This window comes from Nematolebias whitei, chromosome 5 (genome assembly GCF_014905685.2).
Source record: "Nematolebias whitei isolate Nwh7 chromosome 5, NemWhi1, whole genome shotgun sequence".
NCBI classification, from domain to species: domain Eukaryota; kingdom Metazoa; phylum Chordata; class Actinopteri; order Cyprinodontiformes; family Rivulidae; genus Nematolebias; species Nematolebias whitei.
Window position 1 is genome coordinate 16,050,905 of NC_056502.1, and position 16,080 is coordinate 16,066,984.

The window sequence follows — 16,080 nt, forward strand, 5'->3', positions numbered from 1 at the left end:
CCTGACTGAAAATTGTTGGATTGTATACCTGGATTATTGAGCATGGACTTTTTTGGTTTTGAACCAGTTTGACATGACTGTTGACGAGGAAGAGGGCCGGCTCCAGAAGAGGGGGCGTGCCAAAGACAACATCTTGGCACCAACATAACTGGTTTGTTCCACTTTGGAGTAAGCTGTTTGGGGGAAGAATCAGTTTTGTGTTGTGTGTTTCCTTGACTGATGAAGCCTTCTGGATAGAAGGTGAAACGTTTCAGCAAAAACAGAAACTGTCCAGATGACCTGACTGAAAATTGTTGGATTGTATACCTGGATTACTGAGCATGGACTTTTTTAGTTATAAACCCTGAAAGGTTCCGTTAAAAGATTTTGGGACACGTGGCAGCCTTTTATGTTGTATGTTGAAAACTTGTCAATGCCTGTGTAATTCATTTTAATTCATTTATGTATGTGTGATTGAACTGGTGTGGGAGAGAAGGGGTGAGAGGTTTTTATTTTCCTCCTTGTTTTATGTCCTTTGTGTTTTATATGTTCAAAATGAAGAAAATAATAAAAAAGACTTTGATTAATAAAACATGTTTTAACACCAACAAGGTGATTTTTTTTTACTGGTCATAATCTAAGTCTGTTCATGTGTGTGTTCGCTTGTCTGTCTGTTAGTAGAATATCTCATGGACCACTGGACAGATGTTTAAAGAAACTCACATAAAATAATCATTAGACGTACATCTACAACTGACTAGCTTTTGGAGTCACCCAGATACAAGAAGCCAACCACAGCTTATCCATCTTAGCAAACACAAAAATGGCTGTGACTCAGTGAATCTTTTGCACAGTGCTCAGTAAGTAGTAAATTCTACTGCGTGTTGTCTCACAGTTCTCCGGGGGCACCGTGCGCTCCAGCTGTTGCTCTGCGGCTGATGGAGGTCCTCGGATCTTCTCAGTGAGGTCTTGAGTCAGGCGAGCCTTCCTCTGCCTCTGGACCCCACATACCGTCCTCTCTGAGGGTGGAAGACAGAGGGAGGGATAAGAAGGAGAGGACAGATGGGAGCTCAGTTTAGAGAGAAAAGATGGGAGGCACAGACGCAACAGGACTGCAGAACATATGTGATGCGAGCGAGCACAGCAGCTTTGCCACAGGCTACAAGGCCCAGCTCAAACCAGCAGAAACTAGTAAACACTAGTGCCCACAGGGGAACGTCTTCTTTAAGATATTCACACAAAACATTATTTAAAATGCCAGAAATAGACTATTAAGGACATTTTGAAAAGCGAGATGTTATAATAATAGTGTGTTTAGATTAAAAGGAAGGTTATATGATGAGAGGCGAGAGAAAAATAGAAAAAGATGAGAGTGAAATGTCAGTAATGGCAGAAAATGATAGCTCTGATTGCCAGATTGGTGTGTTTATCACGTCCTGTCAGTCCCAGATATGTTTGTTGGTTTCTCGTGATGTAGTATTACAGCACACGACAAGGTCACATTTCGATTTAACTGACAGCCCATGAAACACAGGGTGCTCTGAAAGATTTACACATTTGATATGCTTCCGGAGCTGCTGTACGACAAAAGCACGGCAGATTTAGCGCAGACAGGGAGAAGCGCTGGCAGCGTAGCGGGCGAGGCAAGAAGGAGACGGCAGCATCACTGTCGGCATGCTGTCACCTTGTGCAGTCTCAGGGTTCAGACCACCAGGGGGCAACTTCTGAGAGGCACCTTCCTCGGTTTGACGCTGCAGCAGGGAAAATCAGGTCAAATCCCACAGAAAAATAAAACAGGTCCCAGAGATAACATGCATTTTATTCAGGGGCATATTATTAAACCCTGTCTTCACTGAAGCCAAATAAAAGTTGACTGTGTGAATGTTGATGCAGTTTCACACTAGTGATCCTGTTTCTCTTTATTTGTCTTTCCTTCTGTACTAGTTTAGATATGAAACTATTCGTACAGACTTTGTCCCATTTTAACACTTCAAATGTCAAAATATTAAACTCATTCAGAACATTTCATCTGTTTTTTTTTTTGTTTGTTTGTTTGTTTGTTTTTTGGTTAGTTTTTTTTTTGTAACTTTTTTGCTCTTTTCAAAAGATTTAACTTTGTTTTGTTTTGTTTTTAACAAAAATCCCATAAAACACACTGAGATTCGGTATTCCTTTTAAAATTGTTTGCTTTGAAGTCTACTTCAGCAAACTCTGGTTTTGTTTTCGTATGCTACTTTTAGCTAGCCTTTGGCTACATTTAGCTTTTAGCTAGCCTTGTCCTAGCATTGTGCTACTTTTAGTGAGCAATGTTTTACTATTACTCTTTATGTAGCTAATTTTAGCTAATGTCTACTACTACTACTACTACCAGCCTTTTGCTACACTTACCTTTTGGTTAGCATTTGGCTAGTTTTACTTCCAGAAAAATTCCACATCAAAACAAACTGAGATCTATAATTCCTTTAAAATAATGTTCACTTCACAATATTTTGCTCTTTTTTCATCTAATGCTCTTGACCTTTATCCAGCGCTTTTTCTTTTTTGAACTATTGTTTAGCTACTCTGAAATTTCAGCTAGTGTGTGTCTACTATTAAGTTAGCACTTTGCTACTGTTAGCTATTAGCTATCAATTTACCACTTTTACTTTTAACTGGCATTTAGATACTGCTAGCTTATAGCTAGCACTTTGCTATATTTAGCTTTAAGCTAGTGTTTTTAGTGTTACATTACATAGCATTCAGTTAGTTTCACCTTTCTTTTAGCTTTTAGCTAGTGTTTTGTTTCTTTTAGCTTCAAGTTGGAAGAAACTCATATCCTGTGCTGCAGATGCATTAAAACTGATTAATTTCTCACAAACTTTGATAATTTATTATCGTTGTATTTTTAAATGCGCATTCAAAACAAATTACCATAAAAACATACTGAAAGATAAAACCACATGAACATAAAAACACATTATAAACATAAAAACACATAAACATAAAAGCACATTATAAACATAAAAACACATTACAAACACAAAAACACTAAACATAAAGGCACATTATAAACATAAAAACGCATTATAAACATAAAAACGCATTATAAACACAAAAACACATAAACATAAAAGCACATTATAAACAGAAAAACACAAACATAAAAGCACATTATAAACAGAAAAACATATTATAAACAGGAAAACACATTATCAACATAAAATTATAAACGTAAAACACATTGTACTGGATATAACTGATAAAGAAAGCACCACTCACTTGAGCTTCTTTCTGTTTTTTCTCTGTTTTATGAGAAGGTGATGCAGATTTCAACCCTGTGCAAACAGACACAGACATATAAAAAGATGTAAAAATATATAATGTTTTTTTTTCCTAATCCAGAATGTCATATTAGAATTATTTTAGAGAAACATACAGGAACAAGTAGAAAAGAAGCAGGAAGATGGATCATCTAAACACTAAAGAGACGTGAGCTGGTCTGGAGATGTGTGTTTCAACATTTCTGTACATAAAGTGGTGGTGAGTTTTATGTGTTTACACATTTTTCAGTTAATAAAACCGTAAGCTGTTGAACAGCACTGTGCAAAAGTCTTGAGTCATTTTTCTTCACCTTGTATTTTTTTTCCAAAGAGCCCAACTTTTTAATTTTTTTCTAGATGAATATTTCTTGTTTATGTCCTTATGTTCATATATTTAAGCTTAATGCTGCCCTTGGGTCAAAATGTCCCATGAGGCCTCAGTGGTGAGAATCAGGTGTTGTGGGTCATTTTGACCCAAGCGCAGCAGGAGGGTTTAAGATTTGGTGCAGTTAATGCACAGTTAACTTTTGTTCTGCAACATGTTTTCTGCAAGTCTGCCCAGTCAGTCAAACATGAACTGTATAAGTTTCAAAAGTCAATATGATGTAGTGGCTATTTCCTGAAAGTTTTATCCAAACCCATCCAATTATTCATGATGTATTTTGCTAACAAACAGAATTGCTAACCCTCTAGCTGCTGGAAATAGGAAACACTTTTTTTTTTTTAAATGTTTCTGTTTTCATGACTTTTATTGTTCTAAAAAAAAGTAGCAGAACATTTGCTCTTTTCCACCTTTTCACAAGTAAAAAAAACGTAAAAGCCAGACAATAATGTGAAATCTGCACTGAACTCCGCAGTAATCAATAATCCATCATCTTTCTGGGAAAAGAGGTGACTCCATAGCATCACCTCTAACAGATGCAACCTGCAGTCGCAGTGCAAACGGCTCAATCACAAAGTTAATCATACATTTAGGACTAACCTGAGTCGGCATTGATTTCACTCAGCCTTCGGTTTTGGATCCTCAGCTGAAGGACTGAAAAAGTCAAAAACGAAAAATGAGCAGAAGAAAAGAACAAGCAGTAAACATGTAAAGACAAAAATCGAGGCAATGGACAGTAGAAGGTGAGAGATAATCAATACCAGACAGGTCGCTGACTGGTAACTGATACCACCCTGCAAATCATATTACCACATGACTTTGAGGTGTGTGGAAAAAAATAAATAAATGTGTCCCTTTGAATGCCTGTAGACATCCAAACAACACACACACATTAACATTCAGCACACACGCAAACAGGTGAAGCAGGACAAGGATGGGCCTGAGATACATTCTGGCATGTATTGAGACCCGAGAGACCTGACAGGGCCTGTGCAGGGGGGCGGGGTACAGCCGGGAGTGGGGGTGGGGGGGTTGACGGCAGTAACTATTTATCTCTCTGTATATCTATTTCTGTTGGTCCCATCCCCCCTTCAGCTGTCCTGCTCTCTCCACAAGCCTCTCATGCATCCTCTGCTACTCACGTCACGCTCATCTGTGCTGCCAGCGACACTCTTCCTGCTTTCTTTGCCTCTCTGACGACTCAAAACTAAAGTTTACAGAACTGGATTTAACGGTTGGGGGGGTGGGGGGTTACACTTAAAAGGGATAGTTCAGATGTAAGCTCAATCATCCAGGTATAAGAATTTTTAAAAAGTTGCCAGGTCATCTGGATGGATAGTTCAGATCTTCTGATGTGGATTTATGTGCAAAACTCCATGAACAATAATTATCTCACCTGTTGAAGATGGCTGTCTGAACCACATCAGCTTGGAAAAACAGAGATGTGTTCTGACCAGTGGTGTAGTCTACATTTTTGTAGTGGGTATACTGTGCTTAGAAACCAATGTACACCAGTCAGTACAATGTAATCGTCAATTTATTTTGATTTTTAAGCGTATTGAACATTTCCAATTTTCTCTGATGCTTACATTTGAATAAATGTACAACAAACTGTACAACAGTTGGCTTTGTATTTAAAATGTTGTAGAATTATTAAAACAGTATCAAAGCAAAACATGTTCAAGTATTAAGTAGTGAGTACAGAAGTATTAATTATACAATAATTTCCTGCATAAGCAAATGTAACAAGCGCTGCATACAGACAGATTGTTACAGAAGCATTTAACTGCCAATTAACATATCAATGACGTGCCTAATGATATATCATGTATCATTGGGCACTTTTAAGTTGTTGTACTGACATTCTCGAGCTTTTCTAGTGGGTATACTCCATATGCCCACGTATCACATACACTACACTACTGGTTCTGACAGACTGATGAGCTAACAGTTAGACCGAGCTCGGCGAAGATCAAAGTTTATAGTTGCCATCTTAAAACGACTCCAGTCTCAAACTTTTCACAGCTGATTGTGTAAACTACTGTCAGTCAGTTCTCCAGATTCTGTAATATTTTCACTAGAAGTTCCCCAGACTGCACCAAAAGTGCTATAGCTAGCTGCTGCTGCTATTTTTACTTACTAACAGTCTAAAGGTTCTATTTAAACTAGAGTAAAAAAAATTCTATAAAATAAAATAAATTCTGAATGCCGAGTTAAATAACATGAGAAATAAATCGTAACCTGAATTGTTCAAGTTAAAACAATCAAAATGAAAACTAAAATTAGCTAAAGAATAGCATCAAGCTAAAGTTAACAAATAATAGTTGAACTAAAATTAACAAAGACGTACTAAATGAACCATCCATCCATCCATTATCTTTACCCGCTTATTCCATTTTGGGTCACGGGGGTCACCGGTGCCCATGTCCAGCAATCACTGTGCGAGGGGCGGGGTACACCCTGGACGGGTCGCAAGTCCATCACAGGGACACATAGAGACAAACGAGACAAACAACCATTCACTCTCTCACTCACACCTAGGGACAATTTAGAGTTACCAATCAGCCTAACATGTATGTTTTTGTTCTGTGGGAGGAAACCGGAGCACCCGGAGAAAACCCACACAAGCACGGAGAGAACATGCAAACTCCACCCAGAAAGGCCCCTGGACCGGGGTTTGAACCAAGGACCTGCTCGCTGAGAGGCAGCAGCTCTACCAGTTGCGCCACCGTGCTGCCCCTAAATGAACCAATCATAGCTAAATCTGATGCTAAATAAACGCTAACAAAACAAAGCTCATGTAAATTTCTAACAAAAGATCAGTAACCCCACAGGCTTAACTGGTAAAGAAGTTTTAGGTTATAGAACTAGTAATAGAACTGCTAACAGCCAGGGCTTAATTTGTAAGTTGATCAATGCAGGAAAGCAAATAGCAGGTGGGCTGGCCGGCTGGGGTGAGGGGGTGTGGGGATGGGGGTTGTTCTGGTGGTCTTCCTCCAGAAAATTTTGAATAAATAGATGTGATTTCCTGCATTTTTGGTGTATTTTAATGGGTTGTTAAACATCTACGTACTTGTAAACACTCGCATTCACCCCCCCGAGCCAACTCTTCTCCGATGAATTCACTGTCGACTGCACATGTGAAACCTCCAGGCACTCACCTCGACCACTCTTTTAGGGGCGGAGATTTTTTTTAGTGGTAGAGGCAGAAATTCTTCACTTGAAGGGGCAGATGATCGTATGTGATATTAAGAAGTCATGTTGTGTCGTCTGTTGTGTTTAAAATGAGTGTTTATGCAACTATTTTCAGTTTACATATCCAATATATTGGGGCCGAGATGGTGTAGAGGCAGGGCAGCCGGCTTGGGACCCGAAAGTCCCAGGTTCGATCCCCAGTCACTGCATACCACGTGGTGTCTCTGGGCAGCACACCTCATCCCCAAAATGCCCCCGGGCGCCTTCAATAGCTGCCCACTGCACCACCTGGTGGTGGATGGGTTAAATGCAGAGACTAATTTCGCCATTGTATGGAAACATACAGTGCTGACATTGTGAAGACATTATTATTATTATTATATAAATTTTATTCGTTCAAAGCAGTCATATTTGTTCATAACTTTGTTATTAGTAAGCCTGGGAGTTGCTGGATCCGAGCAAACAGTTGCCGGAATGCACCCTGTCAAAATAAGAGAGTTCTCGGATTTTGTTCGGCAGGATCCAGCTCAAATTCAGCACTGCTAACAACATATAGAACTGGTCTCAAATGACAAATACTTGGGATTTTTTTCCTTGAATGTGAGCTCTCATTTAAAGCTCACATTGCTAATATGGCTGCTAAACTCGAGCTGAAGCTGGATTTTTATTTAAGAAATAAATCCTGTTCTTCACTTGGAGTAAGGGACACCTTAATAGCTGCTACTGGGCTATGGTGGTGTGCTGCACGAGTGCCCCACACAAATATCAGCACTTTGTAGACACTGTTTACCACAGTGCTCTGAGGTTCGTCACTGGCTACAGTCACTAACTATGAGCTGGACTCCAAATCTGGCTGGTCTTCTCTTAGCCTACTACACACAACTATACACTCTACAAGGCCCTTCTGGACTTACTTCCAACTTTTTAGACACCTTTCTTCAATTCATTCAACCTTTATTTATACAGGTTAGTTTCAATGAGCCTCAAGGACTCATTTACAAGAGAGACCTGTTTTTAACAAAGAATGATGACAACGGTAGGCGACAATGACAACAGTCGACAATCTTAAAAGAAGGCATATAAATTGAAAAAAATAAATGGAAGAAAATGATTTCTACATTTTAAAGCGGTGTAAAATAACAGGAACATGTCTGCATTGGTTTTGGCCATAAACTAAATTAGCTACTAAATTGTAGCTTAAAAACTAAAATTATATAAATTGTAGTTTAAAGCTAAGGGTAGCAAAACTGTAGCTAAAATCTTTACATCAAAGCCATAACTGAAAACAAAAATGAGCTAACATGTCTTTAACAGCTAAAATAAGCAAAGTGGTAAGTGTAGCAATAGCATAGCTAAAAGGTCAAATTAGCAAGACAGCAGCTAAGAGGACAAGAAAACAAAATAGCACGAGTGTGCTGACGTACATTTCCAATAGCAATGATTTTGAAGAAATTGAGAGGCACTGATCTATATTTTGAGTATTTTTTGTGAATACAGTCAATGACTCAAAAAGTATAAAGGTTTTAAAAGCATAGCCCACTACACCATAACAAGATGAATGATTTGATATGTGAATGGTTTAAACAGCAAAAGGTGTGCAGAAGTTGTTTGACTGTAGAATGCACACAAAACAAACTACAAGCAGAAAATCGAAAGGCAGTTAATGCAAAACTGACAGAAACGCACAAGTTTATAAATCAGCGTTCACACTGCTGTGACATTTTTGAGACTTGAGTTATTTCAAGGTGAGACCGATCCCCTTCGGCACTGGACACATTTGAACTAGCCATTAGTTCATCAGTCAGTCTGAATAAACTTTATTTATTAAAAACTGAGGTCATTCAAAGAGCTATCTGCAACAGGTTAGATACTCACTTTTTATAATACCCTTTCAGCTAAACCTCACTTCAAAAGATCTGAACTACTGCTGTCATATTGGGCAGTTTTTTGTCTTTTTTATTTTTACATTTTCACTGAAGGGTCCACAAAACTTGAATATTTTTACTTTAAACTAAATATTAAAAATATATATTTTTAAAAAATTGTCTCGTCTAAAATGTTTTACACAATAAAGTCAAATACGACTTGTGATAATAGACAGCCAATAAACGATTTGTTTTAAGGATTCATAGCTCAGAAAAAAAACTGCATGTTTATATATATATATATATATATATATATATATATATATATATATATATATATATATAAACTCTTTGGATTTCATATTTTAGACGTTTAGTAGAAACCCTTCATGCACAACAGAAGCTGTCCAACTAACTTATTGTCCTCTCGAGCTCAAGTAGGTGCACGCAGTATTTCAAACAGAGCAGCTGCCTGCAGAATCACGTTTTCCAGCAGCTGGTTTTATACCTACGGGAATGTCATTTTCACGCCTTTGTATTTTGCAGCCATTTACGACAGCTGTCTGGGAATTCAGCCGCCACTACAACTTGTAGCAAACCTGGCGTTACCGTGTGCAGAAATGGAAATGTTGCCGTTTGTCACAGAGCGCTGCTCGTACCCTGAAAAAAGGCATTCATTCCATTACTGATGATAATAGGTTCAGTTTCAGTTTCCAGTAATAAGTTTGGTTTGTAATGGCCTTTTAAAAGTCCTGTGGTACCACGTTTGAGATTTATCATCCTTCTTTCTGCTAAAAATGCATCAAATCTGCTAAATTACAGAGCGTGCATGGCAGAACGTTTTTCATCCAGGCTTTACTTGACGTAACATTTTTATACAGGCTTCAAAACACAAGTTTTACACCAATTGTCAAGGCTCATCTAAATAAATAATCAAAAACGATTGGTGTAATCAATGGATATGACTTAAAATGTGCCGTCATTAAAGCTGCTGAATTAAAACTCAAGATCAGTTGCACACAATAGCTAAAATAACAAAAGTAGCACATACGGCACGTCAACAAACTATCATACAGAAATATATAGCAGCGACCCGGACAAGCAAAGACCTCATTTTAACTTTGACCTTGGTTTGTGACCTTGAAGCTGGGGTGTTGAAAAACGCACGCAACGCTCCGTCCAGTGATGATGCATTGAGACTGTACCGTATAACGTCTTCTGTTCCACGGGGGAATAAAAGCCAAGCTTGTTTTTGAAGGATCACCCGCCACCTCACATTCCAGAGTTACAAACAGAAAATACCAGGATGTAGAGGACGACTCTCAGCTACTACCACATCAAAATCTAGACTATTGACTGACGTGTAGCCATTTTTGCGTTTGCTAAGTTCCATTAGTTGCGGTGGCCATCTTGTATTGGGGTAACTCAAGAAGTTCATCAGTTGTAGATGTACTTTTTTAGTTTCATTGAAACCTGTTTAGTGGTTGATTAGATATTTTGCTAACAAGCAAACAAACGGGGCTGACTCAAACCATTAACGCCAAAGTTTTGAGTAAAGATGCCACACAGTGTGTAGCTCAGCTCCTGCCACTCCAAATTTTACTTCAATATTCACACAATAGGATGTTAAACACATTTTTGTGTCTTCTTGGGTTTAGCTGTTTTTTCTTTATGTTTTTGTTGTTGTTTTGGTTTGTTTTTAGCAAATAACCAGAAATAGTGAAGCCCTAGTTGAAAGCAGGGGAACATTAGCTAGTAGTCAGAAGTAGCTAAATGTAGGAACATGATAGCTAGGTAGCAGAAGTAGTGAATAGCTAAACGAACCAACTCCTGATACTGAACTCTACATTTAAAAAGCAAAAAAACACCCAAAAGACCAGCTGCTCAGTCTGAGTCGAAGCAGAAACAAGTGTGTCAAGCTGTCATGGTGCACGCACATCTGTTAACAAGTGAGGTGAAAAAACACGACGGTGCACAGATGCAATACACACCACGTGCAGCTGGGGTGAAGCCAGAGGCCTGCCACGTTAGAATCCTGACTTTTAAACCATTGTTAAAACAACAACAACCGTGTGATGACGACCACTTCCTGTTCAGCTGCACTACGGTTAGCGCACGGATGAGGTCAACAACAGATGCAAATATGTGATGCAACAGACTAATGGAGCCGTCATGGATTATGTTGTTGATGCCAAACCTGCACACAGACGTACAGCATGTCCCAATAACCAATAATGATCCAGTTCTAGTTCGCTCCTCGTTCGTTTAGTGAGGCACATATTACTGTTGACAAGTTCCAACCCTGCTGTTTGCAAGAGCTGTCCAAAAGGACAACAGTTCAACTCAAGAAACAACCGCTCTTCAATTACAACAGGATGAGCTACTGATCATCACAGAACATAGTAAGCTTATATATAAACAGGGAACATGTTTTATTATAGAATAATGCAACAATACCAATAATAAATCAATGTGTTCTGTCATTACAACATCCACACTCGCTGTGTGCATCTGATGGGCAAATTAACATTTCCGCATAAGTTTGTTTGCGATCCTTTGCAATACTAATATTGCACACGCTATTACTACAATGTTGACATCATTTTAATTTCTTGTGCAGCCTCGAGTCAGATCATTTTTCAAGTGGGGTTCTGTTTTGAACAGTTAATATCTTACCTGTTGTAGATAACTCTTTGAATGAAATAAATTGAGAGGCGAGAAAAAAGGATTGCTGCTGCATAAAAACATTTCCAAGTTAAAAGATTTTACAGTGGGCGGCACGGTGGTGCAGTTGGTAGAGCTGTTGACTCTCAGCGAGAAGGTCGCCGGATCGAATCCTGGTCGGGCGCCTTTCTGGATGGAGTTTGCATGTTCTCTCCGTGCATGCGTGGGTTTTCGCCGGGTACTCCGGTTTCCTCTCACAGACCAGAAACGTGCACGTTAGGCTGGTCGGTAACTCTAAATTATCCCTAGGTGAGAGTGAGAGAGCGAATGGTTGTTTATCTCAATGGACTACTGGAGACCACAGTGACTGCTAGATATGGGCACCAGTGACCGCCGCAACCCAAAAAGGAAGAAACGGGTAAAATAAATTGCAATATTTTTTAAATGAAGTTGTTTCAATATGTCAACAAGCCACTTTGGTTTTCATCCCATTTGGACCAGCCGTTCGCTTCTGAGTCTGTTTAGAGTTAAACTCTATATATTTTTTTCAAACTGAGGTCATTCATAGAGCTATCTACAACAGGTAAGATAATACTATTTGAACCCTTTCCACAGAACCCCACTTCAAAAGCTCACATCACTTCAGGTTTTTGTTTGATTGGTTATTAGTTTTTTTATAAGTGAGTATAACAGCTGTGTGCTACAGAGCTCCTCCAGTCAGCTGAGACAAAAAGGACCATACTGCCCATTAATAATCAGCGCAGTTAGGACCCATAATTCAAACATATTAAAATGCCATGGATGCTCGTGGGATCTGCGCAGATGGGATCTCTAATCATTTGCAGTGCGTGTCTATAGATTTGTCCACACTGTTTTTCTTAAAACGTTAAAACACGTCTACGCTCTTTCACACCCGCCTCTTCTCTGAAGTGTCCTGAGCCACACTTAAGACTGCAATAAAAGTGAAGTTAAGCTCTTCACTTTTCAATTTTTAAAACACCGGAGACTAGTCTTTTTCTAAAAGGTTAACTTTAATTGTTGTTCATGAATATTTGATACTCTAGGGATCTAATGCCAGTGTGACCGCACCTTTAAATTAAAAAAACACAGTCTCATAGTCTTAACATCTTTTCAAAACACCTGTCCTCAATGAAAAGATCAGCATTTATTGAAGGAATGCATCAACCACCTCTGTTCATGCCAGTTAAAAACTGAGATTGTCTTATCTTGAGAAATGATTGCATAAGATTTAATGAAATCTTAATAACATTATCTGAAATGTTATAGTTACGTGTTGTGAATGACTCTCCCTACTACCGAACCAAACTTTAGTACAATATCTGCAAAAGTGATTGAGTTTAAACCATTTGGGGGTTTTATAAGGTCAGTTGTCTGTGGCGGCCATCTTGAATTGGGTCCACTCCAGAAGGTGAACAGATGTAGACGTACATCCAATTAAAATATCCTGAAAGTTTCATTAAAATTCATCCAGTGGTTCATGAGATAATTTGTTAACAGACAACGTCAACTCCAAACAGTTAAAGGCCAAAATGTTAAGAAAGCTCTTGAACAATCGGGGAGTGCTCATAAAATATCTTGGGTATCACTCTCAGCTACTACCATACCAGATTTTAGCTCAACATTTCTAAAATCGAAGGAGATGCACCATTTTAATGCTTTATCATAAAAGTTGGCTGTGGCGGCCATCTTGAATCAAGCTGATTCAAAAAGTTAATCAGTTGTATACGTACAACCTATGATTGCTTTCTGCAAGTCTCGTTAAAATCTGTCCAGGGGTTCATGAGATATTTTGCTAATAGACAGACACACACTGGCTCACACAGACACATTTTGCACGTTTGCTTTCAATAATTATTAATTTCCTAATGTTTCCCCTCTGAATAATGATAGGCATGTCACACGTTCTGGCTCAGACGTAGAACCACATCATTGTAAAAAAAAAAATGTTTTAATCCTTTGCATCTTAAACCGGCACGATTAACACCTGCTCGAGACTCTCACCTGTGCGGAATTTGTTCCGGATGAGGAGCGACCTCTCGGAAGCCAGCAGCGTCATTGTGGAGGGTGGGTGAGATGTGTGTGTGTGGGGGGGAGGGGGGGGGAGGCAGAGAGAAAGAGGAAACTCCTGGTGTCGTCCTACCAGGAGGAACGGGCCTCTGGCCTTCTGTCTGTCGCTGAGAGCAGAGGAGCAACAGATGCTTGTTAATCTACTGATGGGCAAAAACCGATATCGATGGACACACACACAAACACACACACACACACAGCCGAGATGGACTGGGGGAAATAAAGACACGTCAGACCTGCAGGCAGACTGAAGTCGGAAACAGCGGGCCTCCCTACAGACAGCCTGTCATAATCACACGGAGTGTCACCGAGGCCCACCCACAGTCAGAGACAGAGCTAACGACACGCAGAATTAAACAGACAAGAGACGGAGCGAGGAGCCAGAGGGGAGACGGGGGAGCCGAGCCTGCATGAGCGACGGTGACAGAAACCCCAGCAGAGACCGAGGCGTCGGCGCCGGAGGACACGATTGTGACGGACAAACACAAACGCCTCCAAACGTTTTGCAGTCACTGCTCACCAAAACAAACACAAAGAGTCGTGCTCTACTGTAAATCTGCGCACGCTGCATTAGTGCGCACGCTCACAGAACTCTACATCAATATTGAACTGTTGCTTCTAACTTACAAAGCTCTCAACAACCTAGCTCCATCTTATATTCAAGATCTTACTGTTCCATATTTTCCTAACAGAGCACTTCGCTCTCAGACTGCAGGTTTACTCGCGGTTCCTAGAATTTCCAAAAGCAGAATGGGAGGAAGATCTTTCAGTTATCAGGCTCCTCTGTTGTGGAACCAACTTTCAGTTTTTGTCCATGAGGCTGACACATGGTCCAGTTTTAAGACTTTCCTTTCTGATAAATCCTATAGTTGGGATTGGCTTGTTATGCTGCTATAGGCTTAGACTACTAGAGGACAAATTGACTTCATTTCCTTAAATTATTTGTTATAGTTTTCATCTTCTATCTTAACATGTGCTTATCGGCCTGCCATTGTGTATCTGTTCCTCTCAAACCCAGACTGGTGGAAGCAGATTGTCCTGAGCCTTGTTCTGCTAAAGGTTTATTCCTCATGAGTTTTTTCTTTCCACTGTCGCCTTCATGCTTGCTCAAGCTGGAGTTAAACTCAAAGCAGTCTGCTCCTCAGAGAAATAATGTTAAATTATTATTTTACGACTTCTGTTGTGACTTGGCGCTATATAAATAAATGAATTGAGTTGAAGTGAAGCGGCCGGCAGCAGGACACCCAGAGGAAGCCTGTAGGAGGCCAAAGTACAAACACGCACATGCTTCAGAACAAGTGAGGTTACAAACACTCTCTTCACTTAATCACGGCCCAAAGAGTCCAGAATAAGGCCGCTGACTCATTAATGCCGTCTCATAACAAGAAGGTGATTGAGATTTCATTGTTTCACTGCAGGCCACTGACACACACTCTGGCAACACAAAGAGAATAAAAGCCGGAGAATGAAAGAGAATACTTACAGTGGAAAAAAGGAGAATTGAGTCCCTCAGGAGGAATTGAAGTGGATTTAAGATTAAATTGAGAGAGGTGCGAGACGGAGGAAGAGCAGGGAAAGAGACAACTTCCTAGTGCGGTTAATGACTGTTTCTTTCTTTCATGTTCTTTTCATGTCCTTTTTTCCGCCTTCACGTCTCAGTTTCTCTGCTCCGTTCTAAAGGTTGTTCCTGTGTATTCGTCCTCTTCCTCTGTAAACCCCTCCACCTCTGCCCCTCCTCTGTCCACCCTAAAGCATCCCAGATCCTCAGTGCCAACTGTGAGGGACTGTCAAACCTCACCCCCTCCTCCCTCCAAAGCCAGTCCCCTGACACCTGCTGGCTGGGTGACGGAGACTCAAAGACAGCGAGTGGGTTTGTGTTCGCGCACGGTGAAATGAGCGCAGCTCCTCAACACGAGGGAGCTGAGCTGACACATAATGTGACGGGTAGAAAAGTGAAACCAGGATAAAGAGGAGGTTTATTACACGGCAACTGGAGGAGCCCCGGAGCGCTTTGGCCTCGCATCAAATTATGTACCGCAGCAGGACTGCAGGCTCATGTGCTCCTGTCAAGTTACCTTTGGGTCACCCTCCTGAAGTGATTTAGTAGTGCGTGTGCACACGTGTGTGTGTGTGTGTGTGTGTGTGTGTGTGTGTGTGTGCGTGCGTTAGACGCAAAGAGCCACAGGTCAGGGAGTCGGCTTGCACCTTTACAGCAAAAATCCTCCATCTCAACCAAAGTTCACCTGGGCGAACATGTAGGGGAGTGTTTTCATGTGTAGCTATGGGCCATGGAAGGGGGAGTAGAGGGGGTGGGGGTGAGTGAGTGAGTGAGTGGAGCACCTGTTCCACCATTTTGACAGACAGGCCGGCGTGTGCTGCTTCAGCATGTCACAGAGGAGCGAGGGGACTGGGTGACGTAGGGGGCGACGCTGAAAAGTTGGGATGTTTTTTTCTTCTTCTTCTTCTGTCAACGAAACAAAAAAACGACACTGGAAGTCATTTTATCTGATGTCGGAGAGAACGACTCTGACAGATCCACTAAATCAGACGACAACAGCTCCACGCGGCCCAATTAAGGGTTGCCATGGAACACTTAATGGAGCACAAA

General features: G+C 40.4%; 1 protein-coding gene across 1 annotated transcript in view; it reads right to left on the reverse strand.

Annotated features, from left to right (window-relative positions):
• si:dkeyp-69b9.3 (myocardin) overlaps positions 1–13,461 on the reverse strand; it is a 19,135-nt gene extending 5,674 nt beyond the window's left edge. Inside the window, exons 1-5 of the mRNA XM_037676618.1 lie at positions 13,407–13,461; positions 4,261–4,314; positions 3,238–3,293; positions 1,664–1,730; positions 873–998 (exon numbers count right to left, since the gene is read on the reverse strand). Of these exons, the coding sequence (XP_037532546.1) occupies positions 873–998; positions 1,664–1,730; positions 3,238–3,293; positions 4,261–4,314; positions 13,407–13,461 (358 nt within the window). The remainder of the gene's footprint in view (positions 1–872; positions 999–1,663; positions 1,731–3,237; positions 3,294–4,260; positions 4,315–13,406) is intronic.
• Between the last annotated feature and the right edge of the window lie 2,619 nt (positions 13,462–16,080).